The sequence below is a fragment of the Pan paniscus genome, chromosome X (assembly GCF_029289425.2).
Source record: "Pan paniscus chromosome X, NHGRI_mPanPan1-v2.0_pri, whole genome shotgun sequence".
In the NCBI taxonomy this organism is placed as follows: domain Eukaryota; kingdom Metazoa; phylum Chordata; class Mammalia; order Primates; family Hominidae; genus Pan; species Pan paniscus.
This window is the reverse complement of record NC_073272.2, coordinates 59150630-59178182: the sequence shown is the minus strand read 5'-3', so window position 1 is coordinate 59178182 and position 27553 is coordinate 59150630. Positions and strand designations below refer to the sequence as shown.

General features: G+C 35.7%; 1 protein-coding gene and 1 pseudogene across 1 annotated transcript; both read left to right on the top strand.

Moving 5' to 3' along the window:
* Window positions 1-20477: 20477 nt before the first annotated feature.
* Window positions 20478-21835, top strand: NLRP2B (NLR family pyrin domain containing 2B). Its single transcript, XM_055106782.2, has one exon. It carries the CDS (start codon window positions 20478-20480, stop codon window positions 20613-20615), a length of 138 nt encoding a protein of 45 aa, XP_054962757.1. The 3' UTR covers window positions 20616-21835.
* On the top strand, window positions 20834-24208 carry LOC112438212 (NACHT, LRR and PYD domains-containing protein 2-like; annotated as a pseudogene).
* Window positions 24209-27553: the final 3345 nt, after the last annotated feature.

The window sequence follows — 27553 nt, the reverse complement described above, 5'->3', positions numbered from 1 at the left end:
TTTCCATACTCAGCCAAATTGGGCTCAGTATCCATGTAAATTATTTGAAAATCTTCTGCTTGGGATATTTGACTCTTCTCCCTTATTTATTTTTTATATCAGTATTGACTCATGGATATTTATTTTATATTTTGTGTTACAAGCCATTGCTACTTTATTTTGTTGCATAAATTATCCCGAGTTTGGCCAAAGGTAGCTCTTTTAGTTGGTTCCTCTGTCCCCTCGATATACAACCAATCAATGAGAGTCTTGTTGACGTTGTTGTTGAGCACTTCCTTACTTTCTGGCATTATAAGATGCTCCAGGCTGATCCTGAATATTGCCTGCCCTGATCCATGGAATCAGCCATTTCTTTTAAGGTTCCTTTTATTGGGGAATTGTATTAGAAAGGAAGATCTAAGTGCTGGTGTACTCATTACTACTGAAGTGCTGTTGCTTTCAGAACCATATAGCTGACAGAAAACAGAAAGGGATTTGTGCACACGAATTTGTGTATATAAAAAATATTTGAATATTTTATTTGTAACCATCTGTAACCATATAAAATATTGATCTAAACAAGTGTTAATATTGATGTCTCAAAATTTATTACATTACAACATAGAAAATTCTAGCCTCCTTCTTTGGTTTACCTATAATTTTTATGTCAAGGGTGAGAAACGTGGGTTTGTCATTTGCCATTCATTTAATAAATTGCTCAATCCCAATATAAAACTATAGTGGTATCAGAATTGTTAATCCATTCCTTCTGTGGGAAAAGATTTTGTCAACTACAATGTAATTTTTATGTGTAGCTCTTTTTACCTTTAATCTTCTGGTCGTCACTTATATCCAAAGTTGCTTAGGTCTGCAAATTTTTATCCTCCACCTCTTTCAATTATATATATATTATATTATATATATTTATATATAATATATAATTTATATATATTATATTACATGTAATATATAATTTATATATAATACTACATATAATATATAATTTATAAATATATTATATATAATATATAATTTATATATATTATATTATAACTATAATATATAATTTATATATATTATATACATAATATATAATTTATATATATTATATTATATATAATATATAATTTATATATATTATATTATATATAATATATAATTTATATATATTATATACATAATATATAATTTATATATATTATATACATAATATATAATTTATATATAATATATAATATATAATTTATATATATTATATACATAATATATAATTTATATATATTATATACATAATATGTAATTTATGTATATTATATACATAATGTATAATTTATGTATATAATATATAATTTATATATATTATATACAATATATAATTTATATATATTATATATCATATATTATATATATTATATATTCTATATAATATATATAATATGTAATATATAATTTATGTATATTATATATAATATATTATATAATATATATTATATATTATATATAATTTATATATTATAGATAATGTATAAATTATATATTATACATAATATATATAATTTATATTATAGATAATATATAATTTATATATGATCTATAATATATAATTATATATTATATATAATATAAATTATATATTATGTATAATTTTATATATAAATTTATTTATTATATATAATATAAATATAATTATATTTATATTATATATATATTATATATAATATAACTATAATTATATTTATATTATATATATATAAATTATATATAATTTAAATATAAATTTATATATTATATATAATATATAAATTATATATTATATATAATATATAAATTATATATCATATATAATATATGATTTATATACATTATATATATAATATATGATTATATATAATATATATAATATATAATTTATATATATTATATATAATATATAATTATATATTATATTATATATAATATATAATTTATATACATAATATTATATATCTCACATATAATTTATATATATTATATATAATATATAATTTATATATATTATATTACATATATTATATATAATTTATGTATATCATATTATATATATTATATATAATTTATATATTATATTATATTTAGTATATATAATTTATATATAATATTATATATAATATATAATTTATATATATAATCATATATATAAAATATATAATATATAAAATATATAATATATAATATATAATGTATAATATATATTATATGTAATTTATATATATAGTATATATCATATATATTTTACATATAATTTATATATTATATATTACATATAATTAATATATATTATATTATATATAATATATATTACATATAATTTATTTATATTATTATATATAATACATATTACATATAATTTATATATAATACATATTACATATAATTTATATATATTATACTGTATATACTATATATTACATATAATTTATATGTATTATATTATATATGATATATATTACAAATAATTTATATATATTTCATTATATATAATATATATTACATATAATTTATATTATATTACATATAATATATATTACATATAATTTATATTATATTACATATAATATATATTCCATATAATTTATATTATATTACATATAATATATATTCCATATAATTTATATTATAAGACATAAAATATATATTCCATATAATTTATATTATATTATATATAACATATATTCCATATAATTTATACTATATTATATATAATATATATTTCATGTAATTTATATTATATTATATGTAATATATACTACATATAATTTATGTTATATTATATATGATATATATTACATATAATTTATGTTATATTATATATGATATATATTACATATAATTTATATTATATTATATATAACATATATTACATATAATTTACATTATGTTATATATAATATATATTATATATAGTTTATATTATATGATATATAATATATAGTATATAATTTATATATTATATTATGTATTATATGTTATATATAATTTATATATGTTATATTATATATAATTCATATGTATTATATTATATATAATTCATATATAATATATAAATTATATATAATATAGATAATTTATATATATTATATCATATATAATTTATATATATTATGTATGATATATATAATATATAAGATATATTATATTATATATAATTTATATGTAATATATTATATGTATTATACATAATTTATATGTAATATATATGATATGTATTATATATAATTTATATATAATATATAATATATATAATATATAAATTATATATAATATATAATTTATATATATTTATATAAATTATATGTAATATATAATTTATATATTTACATTATATATAATATATAATGTATATATAATATATAATTTACATATATTATATCATATATAATGCATATATACTATGTAAAATTTATATATTATATTATATATAATTTATATATATTATATATAATTTATATATATCATATATAATTTGTATATATTTTATTATATATAATTTATGTATATTATATATAATTTATATATATTACATTAAATATAATTTATATATATTATTTATAATTGTTATATATTATATTATATATAATATATATTATATATAATTTATATATGTTGTATTATATATAATATATAAAAGATAATATATATTACATATTATATATATTATATATAATATGTGTTATATATTTTATATATTTCATATATAATTTATATATATATAATTATATATATGAGTTAATGTTTCTCATCACAGACTGCATTTCTTACTGGGATCCTCCACATAACTCGATGATTACTTAAAATTTGCATGCGTTAATAAATATCCTTTGTGATATCAAGTTCTACGGATTTTGACAGATGTATAATGACATAATAATATCCACCATTACAATACCATACAGAATATTTGTAACATCCCAAAATGCTTATTTTGCCTCATCTATTTAACCTATTATTCCTCCTCTTGAACCCCTGACAGCCACTGATATTTTCTTTCTTTAGTTACTAGTTTTGCCTTTTCTAGAATGGCATATAATTCGAATCATGCAGCGTGTAGGCTTCCAGACTGTTTTTCTCACTTAGCAATACGAATTTAAGGCCTACACATTTTTTTCATGATTTCATATCTCAAGAATTTTTTTAATCAAAAAAATTCAAATGTTTAATTATAGCATATTTTGTTTATCTATTCACCTACTGGAAGACACGTTGGTTGCTTCCAGTTCTTGGTACCTAATAATAAAGTGGGCATAAAACATTAACATATAGGTTTTTGCATGGACATATTTTTCAAATCGATTAGTAAAAACTCAGGAGAATGATGGATTGTATGGTAAGAGTGTGATTAGATTTGTAAGAAACTGAAAAACTCACTTCCAATGTAGCTGTACTATTTTGCATTTCCACCAGCAATGGATGAGTGTTCCTGTTTCTCTGCATTCTCACCAGCATTTGAGATTGTCAGCTTTTAAATTTTAGTAATTTTAATAGGTGTGTAGTGGTACTTGGTTGTTTGAAGTTACAATTATTTAAAGACAAATAATATTGAACTTCATTTCTGCTTACTGGAAATCTGTATACATTTCTTGGTGAGTTGTCTATTTGGGTCTTTTGCCAAGTTATTATTTGCATTGTGTATTTTCTTATTGTTGACTTTTAAGACTTATTTGTATATTTTGCATACAAGTCCTTTATCAGGTAAGTCTTTTATAAATATTTTCTCCTAGTCTGTGCCTTGTCTTTTCATCCTGCTAACAATGAATTCCACAGGGCAGATGTTTTTAATTTCAGTAAAGTCCAACTTATTCATTTTTTTCTTTCTTGAAATGTACCTTAGTGTTGTATCTAACACTCATCACCAAACCTATGGCCAATCATATTTTTGCTTGTTTGTATTCTGTAGTTTTTTAATTTTGCATTTAACATTTATGTATATGATTTATTTTAACTTAATTTGTGTGAACATTAATGTATCTGTTGAAATTCATTTTTTTGTAACATGAATGTCCAGTTCTTTCAACACCACTTGTTGAAAAAACTATTCTTTCTTTATTAAGTTTTCTTTTCTTTTCTGTCATAGATTGGTTTACCATGCTCGTGTGAGTCTACATGTATATCTGAGCTCTGTATTATGTTCCATGGATCTATGTATTTACTCCTTCACCAATACCACAGTTTGTTAATTACTTTAGTTTTATAGTAATTCTAGAAGTTGAGAAGCTTGAGTCTTCTAAATTAGGCTTCCTTTAGTATTCTGTTGACTGTCTAGGTCTTTGACGTTTCCATACAAACTTTAGAATAAGTCTGATAACATCTGCAAAATACCTTGCTGAATTTTGATAGAAATTTTGTTCAATAAAAAATAAAGTGGGAAAACGTAGCAATTAGCTATATTGAATCTTTCAATATATAAACATGGCTCCATAAAAGAAGACATTTATGCAACCAAAAGACACATGAAAAAATGCTCATCATCACTGGCCATCAGGGAAATGCAAATCAAAACCACAATGAGATACCATCTCACACCAGTTAGAATGGTGATCATTAAAAAGTCAGGAAACAACAGGTGCTGGAGAGGATGTGGAGAAATAGCAACACTTTTACACTGTTGGTGGGACTGTAAACTAGTTCAACCATTGTGGAAGTCAGTGTGGCGATTCCTCAGGGACGTAGAACTAGAAATACCATTTGACCCAGCCATCCCATTACTGGGTATATACCCAAAGGATTATAAATCATGGTACTATAAAGACACATGCACACATATATTTATTGTGGCACTATTCATAATAGCAAAGACTTGGAACCAAGCCAAATGTCCAGCAATGATAGACTGGATTAAGAACATGTGGCACATATACACCATGGAATACTATGCAGCCATAAAAAATGGTGACTTCATGTCCTTTGTAGGGACGTGGGTGAAGCTGGAAACCATCATTCTCAGCAAACTATCACAAGGACAAAAAAAAACGAAACACCACATGTTCTCACTCATAGGTGGGAATTGAACAATGAGAACACATGGACACAGGAAGGGGAACATCACACACCGGGGCCTGTTTTTGGGTGTGGGTAGGGGGGAGGGATAGCATTAGGAGATATACCTAATGTTAAATGACGAGTTAATGGGTGCAGCACACCAACATGGCACATGTATACATATGTAACTAAACTGCAGGTTGTGCACATGTACCCTGAAACTTAAAGTATATAAAAAAAAAAAAAAACAGTCAGGAAACAACAGATGTTGGAGAGGATGTGGAGAAATAGGGATGCTTTTACACTGTTGGTGGGAGTGTAAATTATTTCAACCATTGTGGAAGACAGTTTGGTGATTCCTCAAGGATGTAGAACTAGAATTACCATTTGACCCAGCCATCCCATTACTGGGTATATACCCAAAGGATTATAAATCATGCTACTATAAAGACACATGCACACGTATGTTTACCGCGGCACTATTCACAATAGCAAAGACTTGGAACCAACCCGAATGTCCATCAATGATAGACTGGATTAAGAAAATGTGGCACATATACACCATGGAATACCATGCAGCCATAAAAAAGGATGAGTTCGTGTCCTTTGCAGGGACATGGATGAAGCTGGAAACCATCATTCTCAGCAAACTATCACAACAACAGAAAACCAAACACCGCATGTTCTCACTCATAGGTGGGAATTGAACATTGAGATCACTTGGACACAGGGTGGGGAACATCACACAATGGGGCCCATTGTGGGGTTGTGGTCCGGGGGAGGGATAGCATTAGGAGAAATACCTAATGTAAATGATGAGTTGATGGGTATTGGGAGAAATACCTAATGTAAATGATGAGTTGATGGGTGCAGCAAACTGACATGGCACATGTATACCTATGTATCAAACCTGCGCATTACGCACATGTACCCTAGAACTTAAAGCATAATAATAAAAAAAATCTGCCCTGCCAACCAATGATGAATATGTATAAAGGGTGAAAAATAAATTTTTATTTGGTGTTAATCAAAAAATATTATTTTTGATTGATAAATCATAATTGTATGCATATTTGTGGTACAATGTGATGTTATATGTATACAATGTACAATAACAAAATCAAACTAATTAACATAATCACCTCACTTACCTATCCTTTTTGTTTTATGGTGAGGCATTTGAAATTTACTGTCTTAGTAATTTTAAAATACGCAACACAATATTTTTTACTATAGTCACAATTATATGCAATAGATCTCAAAACTTTTCCACTTATCTGAATCTTTGTACCTTTGGTTCAAAAGCCCCCTATTATGTCACTCCCCATGCACTCTCTCAACACCCTCAATGTCAACCACTAACAGGTATGTAGTTATATCTCATTGTCATTTTAGTTTACATTTCTCTGGTAATTAGTAATTCTGAGCATTTATTAATATGTCTGTTGGACATTTGCTTGTCTTTTAAAAAAGATGTATTCAAGTCTTTTGTCTATGATTTAGTCAATTACTTTCTTGCTATTGAAAGTTTTTTATGCATTCTGGATAAAATAACTCATTGTTGGATGTATAGTTTGCAAATATGTTTTCTCATTCTCTGAGTTGTCTTTTAACTTTGTTCATTATTTCCTTTGCTGTGCAGAAGCTTTGTATAGTGACATAATTCTATGTGTCTATTTTTCTTTTGTTGTCTATGCTTTTGGGGTCATATAAAAAAGTTATTGCCTAGACCAATATCATGGGGTTTTTTCCTATGTTGTCTCCTAGTAGTTTTTTACCATTTCAAATCTTATGTTTAAGTATTTACTCCATTTTGAGCTGGTTTTTCTATATGATGTGAGACAAGTTTCCAATTTTATACTTCTGCATGTGGACATCCAGTTTTTCCAACACAATTTATTGAAGAGACTATTTTCTCCATTGTGTGATATTGTTAGCTTCATTAAAAATTAACTGACTGTAAATATGTGGGTTTGTTCCTGGGCTCTCTCTTCTCTTTCTATGATCAACGTGTTTGTTTTTAATGCCAATATCATGCTTTTTTTATTACAACTGTTTTAAAATATGTCTTGAAATCAGGAAGTGTGAAACCTTCATCTTTGCTCCCTTTGCTCAAGATTGTTTTGGCTACTCTGGCTCTTTTGTGAGTGCCATATAAATAGAATAATTATTTTTGCTATTTCTGTGAAAAAATGACATTAGGATTTTGATACTGATTGCAATGAATCTGTAGGTTAATTGGTTAGTATGGACACTTTAACAATATTCATTCTTCCAATTCATTAACATGTGATATATTTTTATTTACTTGTATTTTGTTCAGTTTCTTTCACCCTTGTTTTATAGTTTTCAGTATATGTGTGTTTTATATCCTTCTTATATTTACACCTAGGTATGTATTTCTTGTGAGTATTTTAAATTTGATTGTTTTCTTAATTTCCTTTTTGGATGATTCATTACCACTATACAGAAATGACACTGATGTTTGTATGCTGAATTTGTACTGTGCAACTTTACTGAATTCTCTTATCAATTCAAACAGGATTTTTTTGGTTGAGTACTTATGGCATTCTTTATATAAGATCGTGTTGACAGAAAATAGAGACAATTTTACTTATTTATATTTTATTACAATGAATTTTTTTTCTGATACCAGAGAAATACAAATTATCTTAAGAAACTACTATAAGCAATTATATGCCAATAAATTGTATAACCTAGAAAAAAATGATGTATTTCTAAAAACATAAAACCTACCAAGACTAAATCATGAACAAATAGAAACTCTAAATAGATCAATAATGAGTAAAAAGATTGAATTAGTCTCATCAAAGAAAAGCCTTGGACTGGCTGAATTCTATAAAACATTTATTTGGGTTTTATTTATTTATTTATTTATTTATTTATTTATTTATTTATTTGAGATGGAGTCTCACTCTGTCACCCAGGCTGGAGTGCACTGGCATGATCTCAGCTCACTGCAACTTCCATCTCCTGGGGTTCAAGATATCCTCCTGTCTCAGCCTCCTGAATAGCTGGGATGCACCACCACACTCAGATTGCTTTTGTATTTTTTGTAGAGATGGGGTTTCACCATGTTGGCCAGGCTGGTCTCAAACTTCTGAACTCAGGTGGTCCGCCTGCCTTGGCCTCCCAAAGTGCTGGGATTACAGGCATGAGCCACTCACGTGGCCCTTTTTTGTTTATTTGTCTATTTGTTTGGTGGGAATTCTACAAAACATTTAAAGAAGAACTAATACCAATTCTTCTCAAACTCTTCCAAAAAAGTAAAGTTGGAAGAATCCTCCCAAACTTGGTTTATGAGACCAGAATTACCCTGATACTAAAACCAGACAAGGATGCTACAGGAAGATAAAATTACAGGATAATATCCCTGATAGACATAGTTGGAAAAATCCTCAATAAAATACTCACACACCAAATTCTACAACACATTAAAAGGGTTATGCAACATGATCAAGTAGGAATTTTTTCTCTGGAATGCAGGGTTAGTTGAGCATAGGCAAATCAATAAACGTGGTGCACACCACATTAACAGAATGAAGGACAAACATTTTATGATCATCTCCATAGATACAGAAAAAGCATTTGACGAAATTAAATATCACATTTGACAAAATTCAATATCCTTTCATGATAAAAAAAAAAAACTCTCAACAAATTTGGTACAGAAAATATTTTCCTCAACACAATAAAGGCCATATATGACAAATCCATAGTGAGCATCTATCTCAACAGTGAAAAGTTGAAACCTTTTCCTCTAACGTCACAGACAAGACAAGGATGTCCACACTCACCACTTTTTGACATAGTATTGAAAATCCTAGCCAGAGCAATTAGGCAAGAGAAATAAATAAAAGGACTCATGTATTTTGATCCTCTGTTAAGAATACAAATAGTTGAATTATTATGTCTTATCAGATAATTGATCGTTTTATCATTAGGTCATGTTGCTTTTTATTATCAATAATTTTCCTTATTGTGACATCTGCTTTGTTTGAAATTACTATATCTCTTCTGGCGTTTTTGTAAACTGTGTTAGCATAATGTATCTTTCTCCATTGTTTTACTTTTAATCTCTCTAAATATTCATATTTAATGTGAATTTTTCATAGATCACATATTGTTGAGTTTGTTTTTGTTAATCGAATAGGAAAATTTTATTCTTTTTATTTGTGTATTTGGAACATTCACATAGAGAGAGACTATTGTTATAGTTGGATTGATATTAACTATGTTTGATACTGTTTTCTGCACTTTGCACTTCTTTTCTTCTCTCCTGTTTTTTTCTTTTACTGGTTTAATTGAAATTTTTTTAAAATTTTATTATTATACTTTAAGTTTTATGGTACATGTGCACAAGGTGTAGGTTTGTTACATATTTATACATGTGCCATGTTGGTGTGCTGCACCCATTAACTCATCATTTAGCATTAGGTATATATCCTAATGCTATCTAACCCCCTCCCCCCACCCCACAACAGTCCCCAGTGTGTGATGTTCCCCTTCCTATGTCCATGTGTCCTCACTGTTCAATTCCCACCTATGAGTGAGGACATGAGGTGTTGCTTTTTTTGTCCTTGTGATAGTTTGCTGAGAATGATGGTTTCCAGCTTCATCCACATCCCTACAAAGGACATGAACTCATCATTTTTTACGACTGCATAGTATTCCATGGTGTATATGTGCCACATTTTCTTAATCCAGTCTATCATTGTTGGACATTTGGTTTGGTTCCAAGTCTTTGCTATTGTGAATAGTGATGCAGTAAATGTACGTGTGCATGTGTCTTTATAGCAGCATGATTTATAATCCTTTGGGTATATACCTAGTAATGGGATTGCTGGGTCAGATGGTATTTCTAGTTCTACATCCCTGAGGAATTGCCACACTGACTTCCACAATGGTTGAACTAGTTTACAGTCCCACCAACAGTGTAAAAGTGTTCCCATTTCTCCACATCCTCTCTAGCACCTGTTGTTTCCTGAATTTTTAATGATTTCCATTCTAACTGGTGTGAGATGGTATCTAATTGTGGTTTTCATTTGCATTTCTCTGACGGCCAGGGTTGATGAGCAATTTTTCATGTGTTTTTTGGCTGCATAAATGTCTTCTTTTGAGAAGTGCCTGTTCATATCCTTCACCCACTTTTTGATGGGGTTGGTTGTTTTTTTCTTATAAATTTGTTGGAGTTCATTGTAGATTCTGGATATTAGCCCTTTGTCAGATGAGTAGGCTGCAAAAATTCTCTCCCATTCTGTAGATTGCCTGTTTACTCTGATGGTGGTTTCTTTTGCTGTGCAGAAGCTCTTCAGTTTAATTAGATTCCATTTCTCAATTTTGGCTTTTGTTGCCATTGCTTTTGGTGTTTTAGAAATGAAGTCTTTGCACATGTCTATGTCCTGAAAGGTGTTGCCTAGGTTTTCTTCTAGGGTTTTTGTTGTTTTAGGTCTAACATGTAAGTATTTAATCGATCGTGAATTAATTTTTGTATAAGGTGTAAGGAAGGGACCCAGTTTCAGCTTTCTACATATGGCTAGCCAGTTTTCCCAGCACCATTTATTAAATAGGGAATCCTTTTCCCATTGCTTGTTTTTGTCAGGTTTGTCAAAGATCAGATAGCTATAGATGTGTGGTATTATTTCTGAGGGCTCTGTTCTGTTCCATTGGTCTGTGTGTCTGTTTTGGTACCAGTACCATGCTGTTTTGGTTACTGTAGCCTTGTAGTGTAGTTTGAAGTCAGGTAGTGTGATGCCTCCAGCTTTGTTCTTTTGGCTTACGATTGACTTGGTGATGCAGGCTGTTTTTTGGTTCCATATGAACTTTAAAGTAGTTTTTTCCAATTCTGTGAAGAAAGTCATTGGTAGCTTGATGGGGATGGCATTGAATCTGTAAATTACCTTGGGCAATATGGCCATTTTCACGACATTGATTCTTCCTACCCATGAGCATGAAATGTTCTTCCGTTTGTTTGTATCCTCTTTTATTTCATGAGCAGTGGTTTGTAGTTCTCCTTGAAGAGGTCCTTCACATGCCTTGTAAGTTGGATTCCTAGGTATTTTATTCCCTTTGAAGCAATTGTGAATGGGAGTTCAGTCATGATTTGGCTCTCTCTTTGTCTGTTATTGGTGTATAAGAATGCTTGTGATTTTTGTACATTGACTTTGTATCCTGAGACTTTGCTGAAGTTGCTTATCAGCTTGAGGAGATTTTGGGCTGAGATGATGGGGTTTTCTAGATATACAATCATGTCATTTGCGAACAGGGACAATTTGACTTCCTCTTTTCCTAATTGAATACCCTTTATTTCCTTCTCCTGCCTAATTGCCCTGGCCAGAACTTCCAACACTATGTGGAATAGGAGTGGTGAGAGAGGGCATCCCTGTCTTGTGCCAGTTTTCAAAGGGAATGCTTCCAGTTTTTGCCCATTCAGTATGATATTGGCTGTGGGTTTGTCATAGATAGCTCTTATCATTTTGAGATACGTCCCATCAATACCTAATTTCTTGAGAGTTTTTAGCATGAAGGTTGTTGAATTTTGCGAAGACCTTTTCTGCATCTATTGAGAAAATCATGTGGTTTTTGTCTTTGGTTCTGTTTATATGTTGGATTACATTTATTGATTTTCATATGTTGAACCAGGCTTGCATCCCAGGGATGAAGCCCACTTGATCATGGTGGATAAGCTTTTTGATTTGCTGCTGGATTCGATTCACCAGTATTTTATTGAAGATTTTTTCATTGATGTTCATCAAGGATATTGGTCTAAATTCTCTTTTTTTATTGTGTCTCTGCCATGCTTTGGTATTAGGATGATGCAGGCCTCATAAAATGAGTTAGGGAGGATTCCCACTTTTTCTATCGATCGGAATAGTCTCAGAAGGAATGGTACTAGCTCCTCTTTGTACCTCTGGTAGAATTCGGCTGTGAATCCCTCTGGTCCTGGACTTTTCTTGGTTGGTAAGCTATTGATTATTGCCTCAATTTCAGAGCCTGTTATTGGTCTATTCAGAGATTCAACTTCTTCCTGGTTTAGTCTTGGGAGGATGTATGTGTCCAGGAATTTATCCCTTTCTTCTAGGTTTTCTAATTTATTTGCGTAGAGATGTTTATAGCATTTTCTGATGGTAGTTCGTATTTCTGTGGGATCGGTAGTGATATCCCCTTTATCATTTTTTATTGCATCTATTTGATTCTTCTCTGTTTTCTTCTTTATTAGTCTTGCTAGCAATCTATCAATTTTGTTGATCTTTTCAAAAAACCAGCTCCTGGATTCATTGATTTTTTTGAAGGGTTTTTTGTGTCTCTATTTCCTTCCGTTGCGCTCTGATCTTAGTTATTTCTTGCCTTCTGCTAGCTTTTGAATGTATTTGCTCTTGCTTTTCTAGTTCTTTTAATTGTGATGTTAGGGTGTCAATTTTAGATCTTGCCTGCTTTCTCTTGTGGGCATTTGGTGCTATAAATTTCCCTCTACACACTGCTTTGAATGTGTCCCAGAGATGCTGGTATGTTGTGTCTTTGTTTTCCTTGGTTTCAAAGAACATCTTTATTTCTGCCTTCATTTCGTTATTTACCCAGTAGTCATTCAGGAGCAGGTTGTTCAGTTTCCATGTAGTTGAGCAGTTTTGAGTGAGTTTCTTAATCCTGAGTTCTAGTTTGATTGCACTGTGGTCTGAGAGAGAGTTTGTTATAATTTCTGTTTTTTTGCATTTGTTGAGGAGTGCTTTACTTCTAACTGTGTGGTCAGTTTTGGGGTAGGTGTGATGTGGTGCTGAAAAGAATGTATATTCTGTTGAATTGAGGTGGAGAGTTCTGTAGATGTCTATTAGGTCTGCTTGGTGCAGAGCTGAGTTCAATTACTGGGTATCCTTCTTAACTTTCTGTCTCTTTGATCTGTCTAATGTTGACAGGGTGTGTTAAATTCTTCCATTATTATTGTGTGGGAGTCTAAGTCTCTTTGTAGGTCACTAAGGGCTTGCTTTATGAATCTGGGTGCTTCTGTATTGGGTGCATATCTATTTAGGATATTTAGCTCTTCTTGTTGAATTGATCCCTTTACCATTATGTAATGGCCTTCTTTGTCTCTTTTGATCTTTCTTGGTTCAAAGTCTGTTTTATCAGAGACTAGGATTGCAACACCTGCTTTTTTTTGTTTTCCATTTGCTTGGTAGATCTTCCTCCATCCCTTTATTTTGAGCCTATGTGTGTCTCTGCACATGAGATGAGTTTCCTGAATACAACACTCTGATGGGTCTTGATTCTTTATCCAATTTGCCAGTCTGTGTCTTTTAATTGGAGCATTTAGTCCATTTACATTTAAAGTTAATATTGTTATATGTGAATTTGATCCCGTCATTATGATGTTAGCTGTTTATTTTGCTCATTAGTTGATTCCGTTTCTTCCTAGCCTTTATGGTCTTTACAATTTGGCATTTTTTTTTTTTTTTTTTTTTTTTTGCAGTGGCTGTTACCAGTTGTTCCTTTCCATGTTTAGTGCCTCCTTCGGGAGCTCTTTTAGGGCAGGCCCATTGGTGATGAAATCTCTCAGCATTTGCTTGTCTGTAAGGTATTTTATTTCTCCTTTGCTTATGAAGCTTGGTTTGGCTGGATATGAGATTCTGGTTTGAAAATTGTTTCCTTTAAAAATGTTGAATATTGGTCCCCACTCTCTTCTGGCTTGTAGAGTTTCTGCAGAGAGATCAGCTGTTAGTCTGATGGGCTTCCCTTTGTGGGTAACCTGACCTTTCTCTCTGGCTGCCCTTAACATTTTTTCCTTCATTTCAACTTTGGTGAATCTGACAATTATTTGTCTTGGTGTTGCTCTTCTCAAGGAGTATCTTTATGTCATGCTCTGTATTTCCTGAATTTGAATGTTGGCCTTCCTTGCTTGGTTGGGGAAGTTCTCCTGGATAATATCCTGCAGAGTGTTTTCCAACTTGGTTCCATTCTCCCTGTCACTTTCATGTACACCAATCAGACGTAGATTTGGTCTTTTCACATAGTCCCATATTGCTTGGAGGCTTTGTTCATTTCTTTTTATTCTTTTTCTTTAAACTTCTCTTCTCACTTCATTTCATTCATTTCATCTTCCATCACTGACACCCTTTCTTCCAGTTGATCACATCAGCTACTGAGGCTTCTGCATTCACCACATAGCTCTTGTTCCTTGGTTTTCAGCTCCATCAGATCCTTTAAGGACTTCTCTGCATTGGTTATTCTAGTTATCCATTTGTCTAATTTTTTTTCAAAGCTTTTAACTTCCTTGCCATTGGTTTGAATTTCCTCCTGTAGCTTGGAGTAGTTTGATCATCTGAAGCCTTCTTCTCTCAACTCGTCAAAGTCATTCTCCATCCAGCTTTGTTCTGTTGCTGGTGAGGAGCTGCATTCCTTTGGAGGAGGAGAGACACTTTAATTTTTAGAGTTTCCAGTTTTTCTGCTCTGTTTTTTCCCATCTTTGTGGTTTTATCTACCTTTGGTCTTTGAGAATGTTGACGTACAGATGGGTTTTTGGCGTGGATGTCCTTTCTGTTTGTTAGTTTTCCTTCTAAAAGACAGGACCCTCAGCTGCAGGTCTGTTGGAATTTGCTAGAGGTCCACTCCAGACCCTGTTTGCCTGGGTATCAGCAGCAGTGGCTGCAGAACAGTGGATATTGGTGAACCGCAGATGCTGCTGCCTGATCATTCCACTGGAAGTTTTGTCTCAGAGGAGTACCCGGCCATGTGAGGTGTCAGTCTGGCCCTACTGGGGGGTGCCTCCCAATTAGGCTACTCGGGGGTGAGGGACCCACTTGAGGAGGCAGTCTTCCCATTCTCAGATCTCAAGCTGTGTGCTGGGAGAGCCACTACTCTCTTCAAAGCTGTCAGAGAGGGACATTTAAGTCTGCAGAGGTTACTGTGTCTTTTTCTTTGTCTGTGCCCTGCCCCCAGAAGGGGAGCCTACAGAAGCAGGCATGCCTCCTTGAGCTGTGGTGGGCTCCACCCATTTCAAGCTTCCTGGCTGCTTTTTTTAACCTAATCAAACAACTAACTCAGCAATGGCGGGCGCCCCTCCCCCAGCGTCGCTGCCGCCTTGTAGTTTGATCTCGGACTGCTATGCTAGCAATGAGCAAGAGTCCATGGGCGTAAGACTCTCTGAGCCAGGTACAGGATATGATCTCCTAGTGTGCCGTTTTTTAAGCCTGTTGAAAAAGGGCAGTATTAGGGTGGGAGTGACCCGATTTTCCAGGTGCTGTCTGTCACTGCTTTCTTTGACTAGGAAAGGGAATTCCCTGACCCCTTGTGCTTCCCATGTGAGGGGATGCCTCACCCTGCTTTGGCTCACACACGGTGTGCTGCACCCACTGTCCTGCAGCTACTGTCTGGCACTCCCCAGTGAGATGTACCCAATACATTTTTATGACTCCTTTATTTATCTTCTTTTACCATATCGATTATATTTATTTGTAAGGTTTTTAGAGTCTGTTTCTGAAGTTTGCATTTTCCTTCAGACTTTAATTGTTGTTACATTTTTGCATGCCTTGTAATGTTTTGGTTGAATGTTGTACATTATTTATTGGGTAATAGAAACTGAGGAATGCATACACAAATTATTTGTTTTTGTATTCAGTAAGAGTGAACAATCCAAAACAAATTTTTTAATCCCATTTACAAAAATAATAAAAATACTTAGAAGCAAATTACACCAAGGAGGTACAAGACCTTTATACTGAAAACTATAAATATTGCTGAAAGAAATTGATGGAGGTGCAAATAAATCAAAAGATATCCAGTGTTCATGAATTAGACGATTATTATTTTTAAAATGTCCATGCTACAAAAGTTACATACAAACTGAATGCAATCCCTATAAAAATTCCAATAGAATATTTCACAGAATTAGAAGACAAAATTCTAAAGTTAGTATAAAACTTCAAAATACCGTGAGTAGCCAAATAATTCTTGAGAAAAAGAAGAATTCTTGAAGGCAGTACACTTCCTGGTCTCAAAATATGTAACAAAGCTTCTGCAATCTGAAAGTGAAGTGCCACCACAAAAACAGAGAAATAGACAAATGAAACAGAATAGAAAACCAGAAATAAACTGACACATATAGAGACCACTAATTCTGACAAGGGTTCCAAGAACACACAATGGGTAAAACAAACTCTCGTCAACAAATTGTCTTGGGAAAACCAGATCTCCACAAACAACATAATTGAATTAGATTATTATCTTATACCATATATAAAATACCTTTAATGAACTAAAGACTTAAATATAAAACCTAAAACTGACAAAATCCAAGGGGAAGCCTGGGACATTGGTCAATGATATTTGTAAGTGCGACCCCAAAAGCAAAGAAGACAAAAGCAAAATTAACAAGTTGGACTACATTAAACTAAAAAGCTTCTGCACATAAAAAGAAACAAGCAACAAATAAAAAAGACAATCTCCATATTGGGATAATATATTTTTAAAGCATGTATATGATAAGAAGTGAATATCCAGAATATATAAGGAACACATACAATTCAATAACAATAAAGTTAAATAACCCAGTGAAAAAATGAACATAGGATCTAAAAAACATTTTTCCAAAGAAGACATAGAAGTAACTCATACCTAAGGTTATTTGAGTGTGAGTCTTCTGGGCTGCTCTTCTTACTTTGGCCTAAGTAAACTCAAAATAATATTTTGGGCCTCAGTCTCTTCCTTTTAGGTTTACATTTCTGGCCCTGTGAGCAGGATTCAGAGTAACTTCTCCCAACCACCGAGTGTTTCTCTCTGAAAGTGATACTCAGTATCAGCATAAACACATTGCATTCTCTCCATCTTCAGAAGTCCCATTAAGTATTTCAAGTGAGTGCTCCTGAATTTAGATCTCCCACTCGGTGATTGAAGGTCTAGACTTTATTTGGGATATTTTCCAACTCCTTTTTTCCACCCTCAAGAGTGAAAACTTCTGTCTTTGTCTTTGGACAAAAGATTTGGGTAAGGAGATCTGCAGAGAACTGCCTTTTTCTGCCTCTGTCTCACAGCAGGAGGCTGAGGTCAAAGGATTGATACTTAGGCACTGTTGGTTTTGTTTCACATAGCATGCTTTTAACATTGCAGCTGTTTCCTATTACTTAAAAATTTAGACTTAGTTTTTTTATTTGTGACTAATTCCTATTAGTTCCTAATTGAAACATGGTGAGTTCTCTTGCCCCAAAGAAAGCAGGGTGAATTCTCTTTCCCCAAAGAAAAGAGGTGATTTGCTCACTCTGACCCATTTGAGTGCTCCAAGTGACTGCAGACTTTACAGACATATCTAAGGCATTACCCATGATGTGACACAGCCTTATAGGGACCTTACCACCAGAAGAACATTTTTAAGGGACAACTTTTCTGTTCCTCCAGATGGGTATGAGGAACTGACCCACAACCCCCATAATATGAGCACTCTGCTGTCACTTGGCACTTAGAGGCAGTCCAAGACATATGCAAGTGATTTATGATGCTTGGGTAAAACCTAGAAGAGTGACACTCATAAGCAGCACACTTTTTACCCACACATATTCCTGGGTTTGGCCACTTTTGAAAAGCTCCTAGATTATAAAAAAAAAAAAAAAAAAATCAAGCTTCAAAATTCGAGCAGTCTTTTACAAAACAACCACCATTAGAAACACCAGCTAGATTTATGCATGACACTTATGGGACAACTCCTTGTAAATATCTAGAAGAGTGGACTCACCTAACCCAAAATAGTCATAAGCAACAATGACCAAAATTATGATCTTTTGAAATGACTAACAATTTATTTACTGGCACAATTGGAAAAAGACAGTTTGAATAGGAAAGTTACTTCTAATGGCACTTAAAAACTTCTAAAAGAAATCTTGAGAGAAAAAAATTACATTCAAGGCATAAGTAAAAGGATATTTGAAAGTATTTAAGAATATTTTCAAGACTTTCTTTTTATTGCCTCCAACTGCTCCTTCTTCTTCTATCCTTGTGATCTGAACTCATTCCTTTCTGCTTGCTCCTTTGGCTCTCATATATATCTTAGGCAGATTTTTTTTCCTTTTGGAATTTCACAATGCACACATTTTCTTCTTTTAGAAAGAAACTCTAAAAGAATTTGGAATAAGTAAACAAACGAAAAAACTATAGAATGAGAATAACACTACTGAGATTAAAAAAATGCAGATCCAACAAATTGTTTTCTAAACCAGAGGTAATGAATGGAATTGATGATTTATTGACCATTTATCAGACAATACCCTTTAAATGCCCTGCACTCCTTTGGAGATGTAAATCTTTTAATGTATTTGAAATGCTAACATCCAGGGAATTAGCTAAGCCGCATTCCATCTTAAATAAGATTTGAAACAAGTTAAAATATGTCAAATGCTCAAAAGGCCTGCTTTGGATTTCCTGCAGGATTAAAAACAACAACAACAGCAAGGACAAAACGGCAGATCACTTGAGGTCAGGAGTTTGAGACCAGCCTGGTCAACATGGTGAAACCCCATCTCTATTAAAAATACAAAAATTAGCCGGGCATGGTGACACAGGCCTGTAATCCCAGCTACTGGGGAGGCTGAGGCAGGAAAATCGCTTGAACCCGGGAGGCAGAGGTTGCAATGAGCTGAGATCGTGCTACTGCACTCCAGCCTGGGTGACAGAGTGAGACTCTGTATAAAAAATAAAAATAAAAATAAAAACTATATTATTTGTAATCCAATCTATGTAAAGTGTCAGGTGGTAACTTTTTGTCCATTGTCACTGCCATGTGTACTTGCTGAGCTATTCTTTATTTTTTATTGCAATTATGTTATCTGTTAATTTATAAAGGCCAGGCACGGTGGCACACACCTGTAATCCCAGCACTTTGGGATGCCAAGGCGGGCAGATCACTTCAAGTCAGGAGTTTGAGACCAGCCTGGTCAGCGTGGTGAAACCCCATCTCTACTAAAAATACAAAAATTAGCCAGGCATGATGGCAGGTGCCCGTGGTCCCAGCTGCTCGGGAGGCTGAGGCAGGAGAATTGCTTGGACCTGGGAGGAGGAGGTTACAGTGAGCAGAGATCACATCACTGCACTCCAGCCTGGACAGCGGAGTGAAACTGTCTCAAAAATAAATAAGTAAATAAGGATAAAGTGAGATGAGGTCTCTCTCTGTTGCCCAGATGGGAGTGAAGTGGCACAATCAAGACTCACTGAAGCTTCAACCTCCCAGGCTCAAGCAATCCTCTCGTCTCTGCCTCTTGGGTGGCTGGGACTGTGGGCACACACCACCACCCTCTGCTAACTTATTTTTTATGGAGATAGAGGTCTCACTATGTTGCCAAGGCTGGGAATTTGTTCTTGAAGAAGCAAGGTAGATGGTGAGAGTATCCTTGTTCATGGCACAGAGGGGACTGGGTTGAGACAGGAGTGCTGACTCACCATCCCTTTGCATTCCTCCCTTAATTCTCATCAGAGTTCCCACGTCGGACGAGATGGTGTCTTCTGCACAGCTGGACTTCAACCTGCAGGCTCTTCTGGGACAGCTCAGCCAGGATGAGTTGTGCAAGTTCACGTCTCTGATCAGGACCGTCTCCCTGGGAAATGAGCTACAAAAAATCCCCCAGACATAGGTAGACAAGGCTGATGGGAAGCAACTGGCAGAAATCATCACCAGCCATTGCCACAGCTACTGGATGAAGATAGAGACCATCCAGGTCTTTGAAAAGATGCACCGAGCGGATCTGTCTGAGAAAGTAAAGGATGAACTCAGAGAAGACACTTTGAAATCAAGCCTGTATCATTAGGGAAAACAGGGAAAGAAGAGCCAAAACCTATAGACCTGAAACAAATGCTGGGGCGTTTCGAAGCAGAAGCACTAGAGTTTATAGAAACGGAGGAAGATGTCACCAGCCTAAGAGAAGCTAAAGAAGTCTTGAAAGGAGAAAAGCCAGGTAAAGAGGATAGGTACAGGAGTATATTGAAGACGAAGTTCCGGCAAATGTGGAAAACCTGGCCTGGAGACCTCAAAGTGGTCCATATTATGGCTCAGAGATACAAGATGCTGATCCCGTTCAGCAACCCCAGGGTGCTTCCCGGGCCCTGCCCACACACGGTGGTGCTGCATGGTCCTGCGGGCCTTGGGAAAACCACGCTGGCCAAGAAATTAATGCTGGACTGGGCAGAGGACAACCTCAGCCAGAAATTTAGATAGGCTTTCTACCTCACCTGCAAGGAGCTCATCTGCCTGGGCCCGTGCAGTTTTGCAGAGCTGGTCTTCAGGAACTGGCCTGAATTGCAGGATGACATTCCAAACATCCTAGCCCAAGCACAGAAAATCCTGTTCGTGGTCGACGGCTTTGATGAGCTGGGAGCCCCACCTGGGGCACTGATCTGTGGGGACTGGGAGAAGCAGAAGCCGGTGCTGGTCTTCTTGGGGAGGTTACTGAAGAGGAAGATGTTACCCAAGGCCACCGTGCTGGTCACCGCGTGGCCTGGGGGCCCTGAGAGACCTCCGGCTGTTGGTGGAGCGGCCGATCTATGTAAGGGTGGAGGAGTTCCTGGAGAAGGACAGGAGGGCATATTTCCTGAGACACTTTGGAGACGAGGACCAAGCCATGCGTGCCTTTGAGCTGATGAGAAGAAACGCGGCCCTGTTCCAGCCTGTCTCGGCGCCCATGGTGTGCTGGATCATGTGCATGAGTCTGAAGCTGCAAAGGTTAGAAGGGGAAGGACCCGCCCCACCCGCACGGGGCTGTTCCTGCGCTTCCTTTGCGGCCGGTTCCCGCAGGGCGCACAGCTCTGGGGCGTGCTGCGGGCGCTGAGCCTCCTGGCGGCACAGGGCCTGTGGGCGCAGATGTCAGTGTTCCGTGGAGAGGACTTGGCGAGGCTCGGGGTGCAGGAGTTCAACATCCGCCCGTCCCTGGACAGAGACATCCTCCGCCAGGACAGAGTCTCTAAAGGCTGCTATTCCTACATCCACCTCAGCTTCCAGCAGTTTTTCACTGTGCTGTTCCACGCCCTGGAGAAGGAGGAGGAGGAGGAGGAGGACAAGGACGGCCACGCCTGGGACAATGGAGACGTGCAGAAGCTGCTTTCTAGAGAAGAAAGACTCAAGAACCCCGACCTGATCCAAGCAAGACACTTCTTATTCGGCTTCGCCAACGAGAAGAGAGCCAAGGAGTTGGAGACCACTTTGGGCTGCCTGATGTCACCGGAGATCAAACAGGAATTACTGTGATGAGAGATAAATTGTGAAAAGGTTGGACACTCAACAATGACGAATCCGAAGGAGCTCTTGTGCTGTCTGTACGAGTCTCAGGAGGAGGAGCTGGTGAAGGGAGTGACGGCTCCGTTCAAAGAAATATCCCTGCACTTAAATGCAGTAGACATTATGCTGTTTTCAATCTGCCTCAAGCATTGTCGAAACTTGCAGAAAATGCCACTGCAGGCAGCAAAGGCAAAGCTCCCGGAGAATGTCACTGTGTCTGAATCAGATGCTGAAGTTGAGAGATCCCGGGATGATCAACACATGCTTCCTTTCTGGACTGACCTTTGTTCCATATTTGGCTCAAATAAGGATCTGATCATTCTAGAAATCAATAATAGCTTTCTTAGTGCCACATTAGTAAGGATCCTGTGTGAACAAATAGCTTCTGACACCTGTCGTCTCCAGAGAGTGATGTTCAAAAACATTTCCCCAGCTGATGCTTATCGGAACCTCTGCCTAGCTCTTTGAGGTCACAAGACTGTAAGATATCTGACCCTTCAAGGCAATGACCAGAATGATATGCTTCCTGCATTGTGTGAGGTCTTGAGACACTCAAAATGTAACCTGCAATATCTCAGGTTGGTGTCTTTTTCCACCACCACTTAGCAATGGGCTGATCTCTCCTTGGCCCTTGAAGTCAACCAGTCCCTGACATGTGTAAACCTCTCCCACAATGAGCTCTTGGATGAGGGTGCCAAGTTGCTGCACACAACTTTGAGACACCCAAAATGCTTCCTGCCGAGGTTGTTGTTGGAAAACTGTCACTTTATAGAAGCCAATTGCAAGAACTTTGCTGCTGTTTTGGTTGTCAGCGGGGAGCTGACACACCTGTGCTTGGCCAAGAACCCCCCCCCCCCTCGGGGATACATGGGTGATGTTTCTGTGTAAGGGTTTGAGTTACCCCCATTGTAAACTACAGACCCTGGTGCTGTGGGACTGTGACATAACTAGCAATGGCTGCTGTTATCTCGCAGAGCTTCTCCAAGAAAAATCAAGCCTAATGTGCTTGGATCTGGGACTGAATCACATAGGAGTTACTGGAGTGAAGCTCCTATGTGAGGCTTTGAAGAAACCACTGTGTAACTTGAGATGTCTGTGGTTGTGGGGGTGTTCCATCCCTCTGTTCAGTTGTGAGGACCTCTGCTCTGTGCTCAGCTGCAACTACAGCCTCGTTGCTCTGGACCTGAGCCAGAATCCCTTGGGCTCTAGTCGAGTAAAGATGCTGTTTGAAACCTTGACACATCCAAATTGCACCCTCCAGACACTCAGGTTGAAAATAGATGACTTTAATGATGAACTCGATAAGCTGCTGGAAGAAATAGAAGAAAACAACCCACAACTGCCTGTTGATAACTGAGAAACATGATCCCTTGGGGGGGAAAAAAGGCTTTCTTCTCATTACTTCATTATCTGAATCCCCCCAGAGTCATTCATTCTCAATGAAGTCATGGATTTTCCAGGTGTTGGTGAACAGCCTGTGACTCTTCCCCTTCCCTACCCCCACTTCTCGGGGATAATGAGTTGATTGCTGGGCTAGGTGTTTTAGCCATGGTTCTGCCTCTGGTTTACATAGAATGTGCGCATGTCCTTAACCTTGTTATGTATGAAATATACGTATCACGGGTATATTGAGAGAAATAAAGGTGAGAGCATTCACAAAAAAAAACCAAAAAACAAAAAAACAAAAAAAGCAACTCTATCTTTTGGCTAGAATTCCGTACTTTCATTGCCAACACCCAGAATCCATTTCTGGTCAGAAAACCAATCCCATTTGTATAATTTTTGAACTTTTGGGATACTCATTTGTTATTGATTATTTTCCCTTCCATTGATCCTTTTTGATTTCCTGGCTTTTTTCATCTATGGGGCATATGGAGAGTTTGGACCTTCATACTTGGGTGCTCACTGAGAAGCATAGGTGCTAGAAAATATGACCAGATGGAAATGTGAGTTGTAATCCACTTAGAGCTGGTGAAACTTCCCTTTTTTGAGCTATCTTATCAGTGGTTCTGAATCTTGTGAAGGCTGCTTTGCACTTCTTTGGAATGTGAAAGGAAAATAAATTTTGAAACCCCAAACTCACTAAGCCAAAGGGAGACGTCAAGCAGGGAACTGGGTCATGCAAACATGCCTCCAACTTTTGTTCCTAGATGAGATGGATACAAAGATGAAAAGGTACATACCTCCTTCACATTTTGCCCACAAGGAAATTTTTTTGTGAGCCCCAAGATCTTTAGCTTAAAGCATTTCTGATAAAGTTCACCATGGCAATGTAAATTGATAGCTTATTTTCACAGGTATAGAGGACATAGGACAGAACTAAAAGTCGTCCCTCTACCCACCTAAGACAAACACATATCTTATTATTTTTCTCTATTCTATTGTCTATGTTATCTTATGTAAAAAGGCAGATTCACTGAGCCAGACAAATACATAAATGACTATTTTCCCTTCCTACCCTCTCACATGAAAATTGTATTTCTCAATATTCCACCCTTTCCCCTTTAAATTTGAAGCCCTCATAATCATCTTGGAAGAAAGGCATATACCAGTGTCCCAGGCATACATACTTAACTTTGGGAAATAAACTTCTTTGAGGTTATTTCTTTGATTGACATCTGGTAACCACAGAGGGATACTGAGTGAAGGTTGCCAAGTCCTGCAGCAGCTTTCCTATTGAGGCAGAAGAATAGGGGCTGGGGACAGGGAACCTAAGGACTTCCTAGAACTAAATCAAACAGAAAAACCACAACTTTCTAAGACCAAGTAAATAACTTTGTAGCTCAACTTCAGCTATGGCAGGAAACATCCACTTCATTTGCATAGGGTGTACATCAAGTATATAAGTTTATAAGCTCACTTCATCCTCTTAATTTGTATAGGGTGTACACCAAGTAAATAACTTTGAAACTTCACTGCAGCCTCTTCATTTACATAGGGTGTATACCAAGTAAAAAATGGGAAACCTATAGAGGATATTTAAATGCCAGAAAATTCCATAACTGGGTCCTTGAGCCACTTGCTCGGGCCACTCCCACCCTGTAAAGTGTTCTTTGGTTTTCAATAAATCTCTGCTTTTGTTTCTTCATTTTTTCCAAGATTTCTTTGTACATTTTGTCCAATTCTTTGTTCAAAACACCAGGAACCTGGACACCCCCCACTGGTAACATATTTTGGTGAGCCAGCCAGGCAGTAAGCCCAAAGTTTGGGGTTTATTTTTCTCCTTTTTCTTTCTCCTCCATACAGGGGAATCTCTGTCTCTCTTTTCCTTTCCAACTCAGGACCCTTGGTGGGCAGCACCTAAACATGGAGGTAACTGCCGGTTTCTGGCCAGGGCCATGCTCCTGTGTTGCCTGAAGGCCGAGGAGTGAATGGAGAAGTTGCTCTGCCCAGAAAGGGGAAGGACTCTTTTCTATCTTTTCTGTTTGTGGTTCCTGATCTCTACATGTGGCACAGCTCTTCGGGGTGAACCTGCATGCATTTCAGGTCATTTAAATCTTCGCTTGTTATGCTAAATTCTTCCCTTCCTCTACTTGACTGGCTAAGTGTTGCGGGAAGTCAGGGACCCCAGATGGAGGGACTGGCTGGAGCCATGGCAGGGGAACATAAATTGTGAAGATTTCACCTTAATATGGGCATTTATCAGTTCCCAAATAATACTTTTATAATTTCTTATGCCTGTCTTTACTTTAATGTCTTAATCCTGTTATCTTCGTAAGCTGAGGATGTATGTCACCTCAGGACCACTGTGATAATTGTGTTAACTGTACAAATTGACTGTAAAACATGTGTGTTTGAACAATATGAAATCAGTGCACCTTGAAAAAGAACAGAATAACAGCGATTTTTATGGAACAAGGGAAGACAACCATAAGGTCTGACTGCCTGCAGGGTTGGGCAAAAAGAGCCATATTTTTCTTCTTGCAGAAAGCCTATAAACGAATGTGCAAGTAGGAAAGATATGGCTAAATTCTTTTCCTAGCAAGGAATATTAATATTAATACCCTGGGAAAGGAATGCATTCCTGGGGGGAGGTCTATAAACAGCTGCTCTGGGAATGTCTGTCTTGTGCAATTGAGATAAGGACTGAGATACACCTTGGTCTCCTGTAGAACTCTCAGGTTTACTATGGTGGGGAAAAACTCTGCCTTGGTAAATTTGTGGTCAGACTGGTTCTCTGTTCTTGAACCCTGTTTTCTGTTGTTTTAGATGTTTATCAAGACAATACGTGCACTGCTGAACATAGACCCTTATCAGTGGTTCTGCTTTTGCCCTTTGCCCTGTGATCTTTGTTGGACCCTTATCAGTGGTTCTGCTTTTGACCTTTGTCCTGTTCCCTCAGAAGCATGTGATCTTTGTTAGACCCTTATTAGTGGTTCTTCTTTCTGCCCTTTGAAGCATGTGATCTTTGTACCTACTCCCTGTTCTTACACGCCCTCCCCTTTTAAACCCTTAATAAAAACTTGCTGGTCTGAGACTCAGGTGGGCATCATGGGGGTGTGATATCACCCCCAGTGGCCCAGCTGTAAAATTCCTCTCTTTGTACTGTCTCCTTTTATTTCTCTGCTGGCCAACACTTATGGAAAATAGAAAGAACCTATGTTGAAATATTGGGAGCGGGTTCCCCCAATAGCTAAGAAAAAAAAAAGAAACCCACTCAGCCTCCAGTTCCTATCATTACAGTTCATGGCTATCACTGTAGTCAAACGGGATTCACGGGAAAGCATGGTCTTATCAAATTATAAGGATGCTAAAAGTCAGGGATGATACCCAGGAACCAAAGGAAAGCCCATAGAAAGTCATTGCCTCTGAAGGGAAAACAAAAGAAGTGGTACCGGTGCCCACATAAAGTCAGAGATTTCTGACACTGTAATACTGGACCCCAAAAGGGGATGCCCCCAGGGGATCAAACTCCAGACCTTCACCTCTCCAAAGGGGATGCCCTAGGTAGAGATTCTGAGGTCCAATACTAAGCCCTTTCTAAAATTTTCTCTCACAGATCACAATGGCAACTTTGGTAATGCTGTTTGGCACCAATACTGTTTGGAATCTGGAGTTTGCTGTTGAATGGAAAAGTGAGATGAAGTTGTGCTGCTCTTCTAAGCAAAGGACTGACCTCAGTGTTCTTTGGAGTCTGAGGAGGTTTGGCCTTTAAAATTAAAACTGCCATGGAAACTGCTTTACCCAAAACTTTGGTTCACAGCCTTCATTGGATTAGTTATTGGGGCAAACAAAGTAAAAGCAGTGAGCTTGTATTACTATCTCATGGCTAGAGTTACGAGGTAAAAGCTGTTAGAGCTT

What these genes read in the sequence shown, in the direction of transcription:
- NLRP2B (XM_055106782.2), top strand. Translation starts at nt 20,478, where the DNA reads ATGGTGTCTTCTGCACAGCTGGACTTCAACCTGCAGGCTCTTCTGGGA.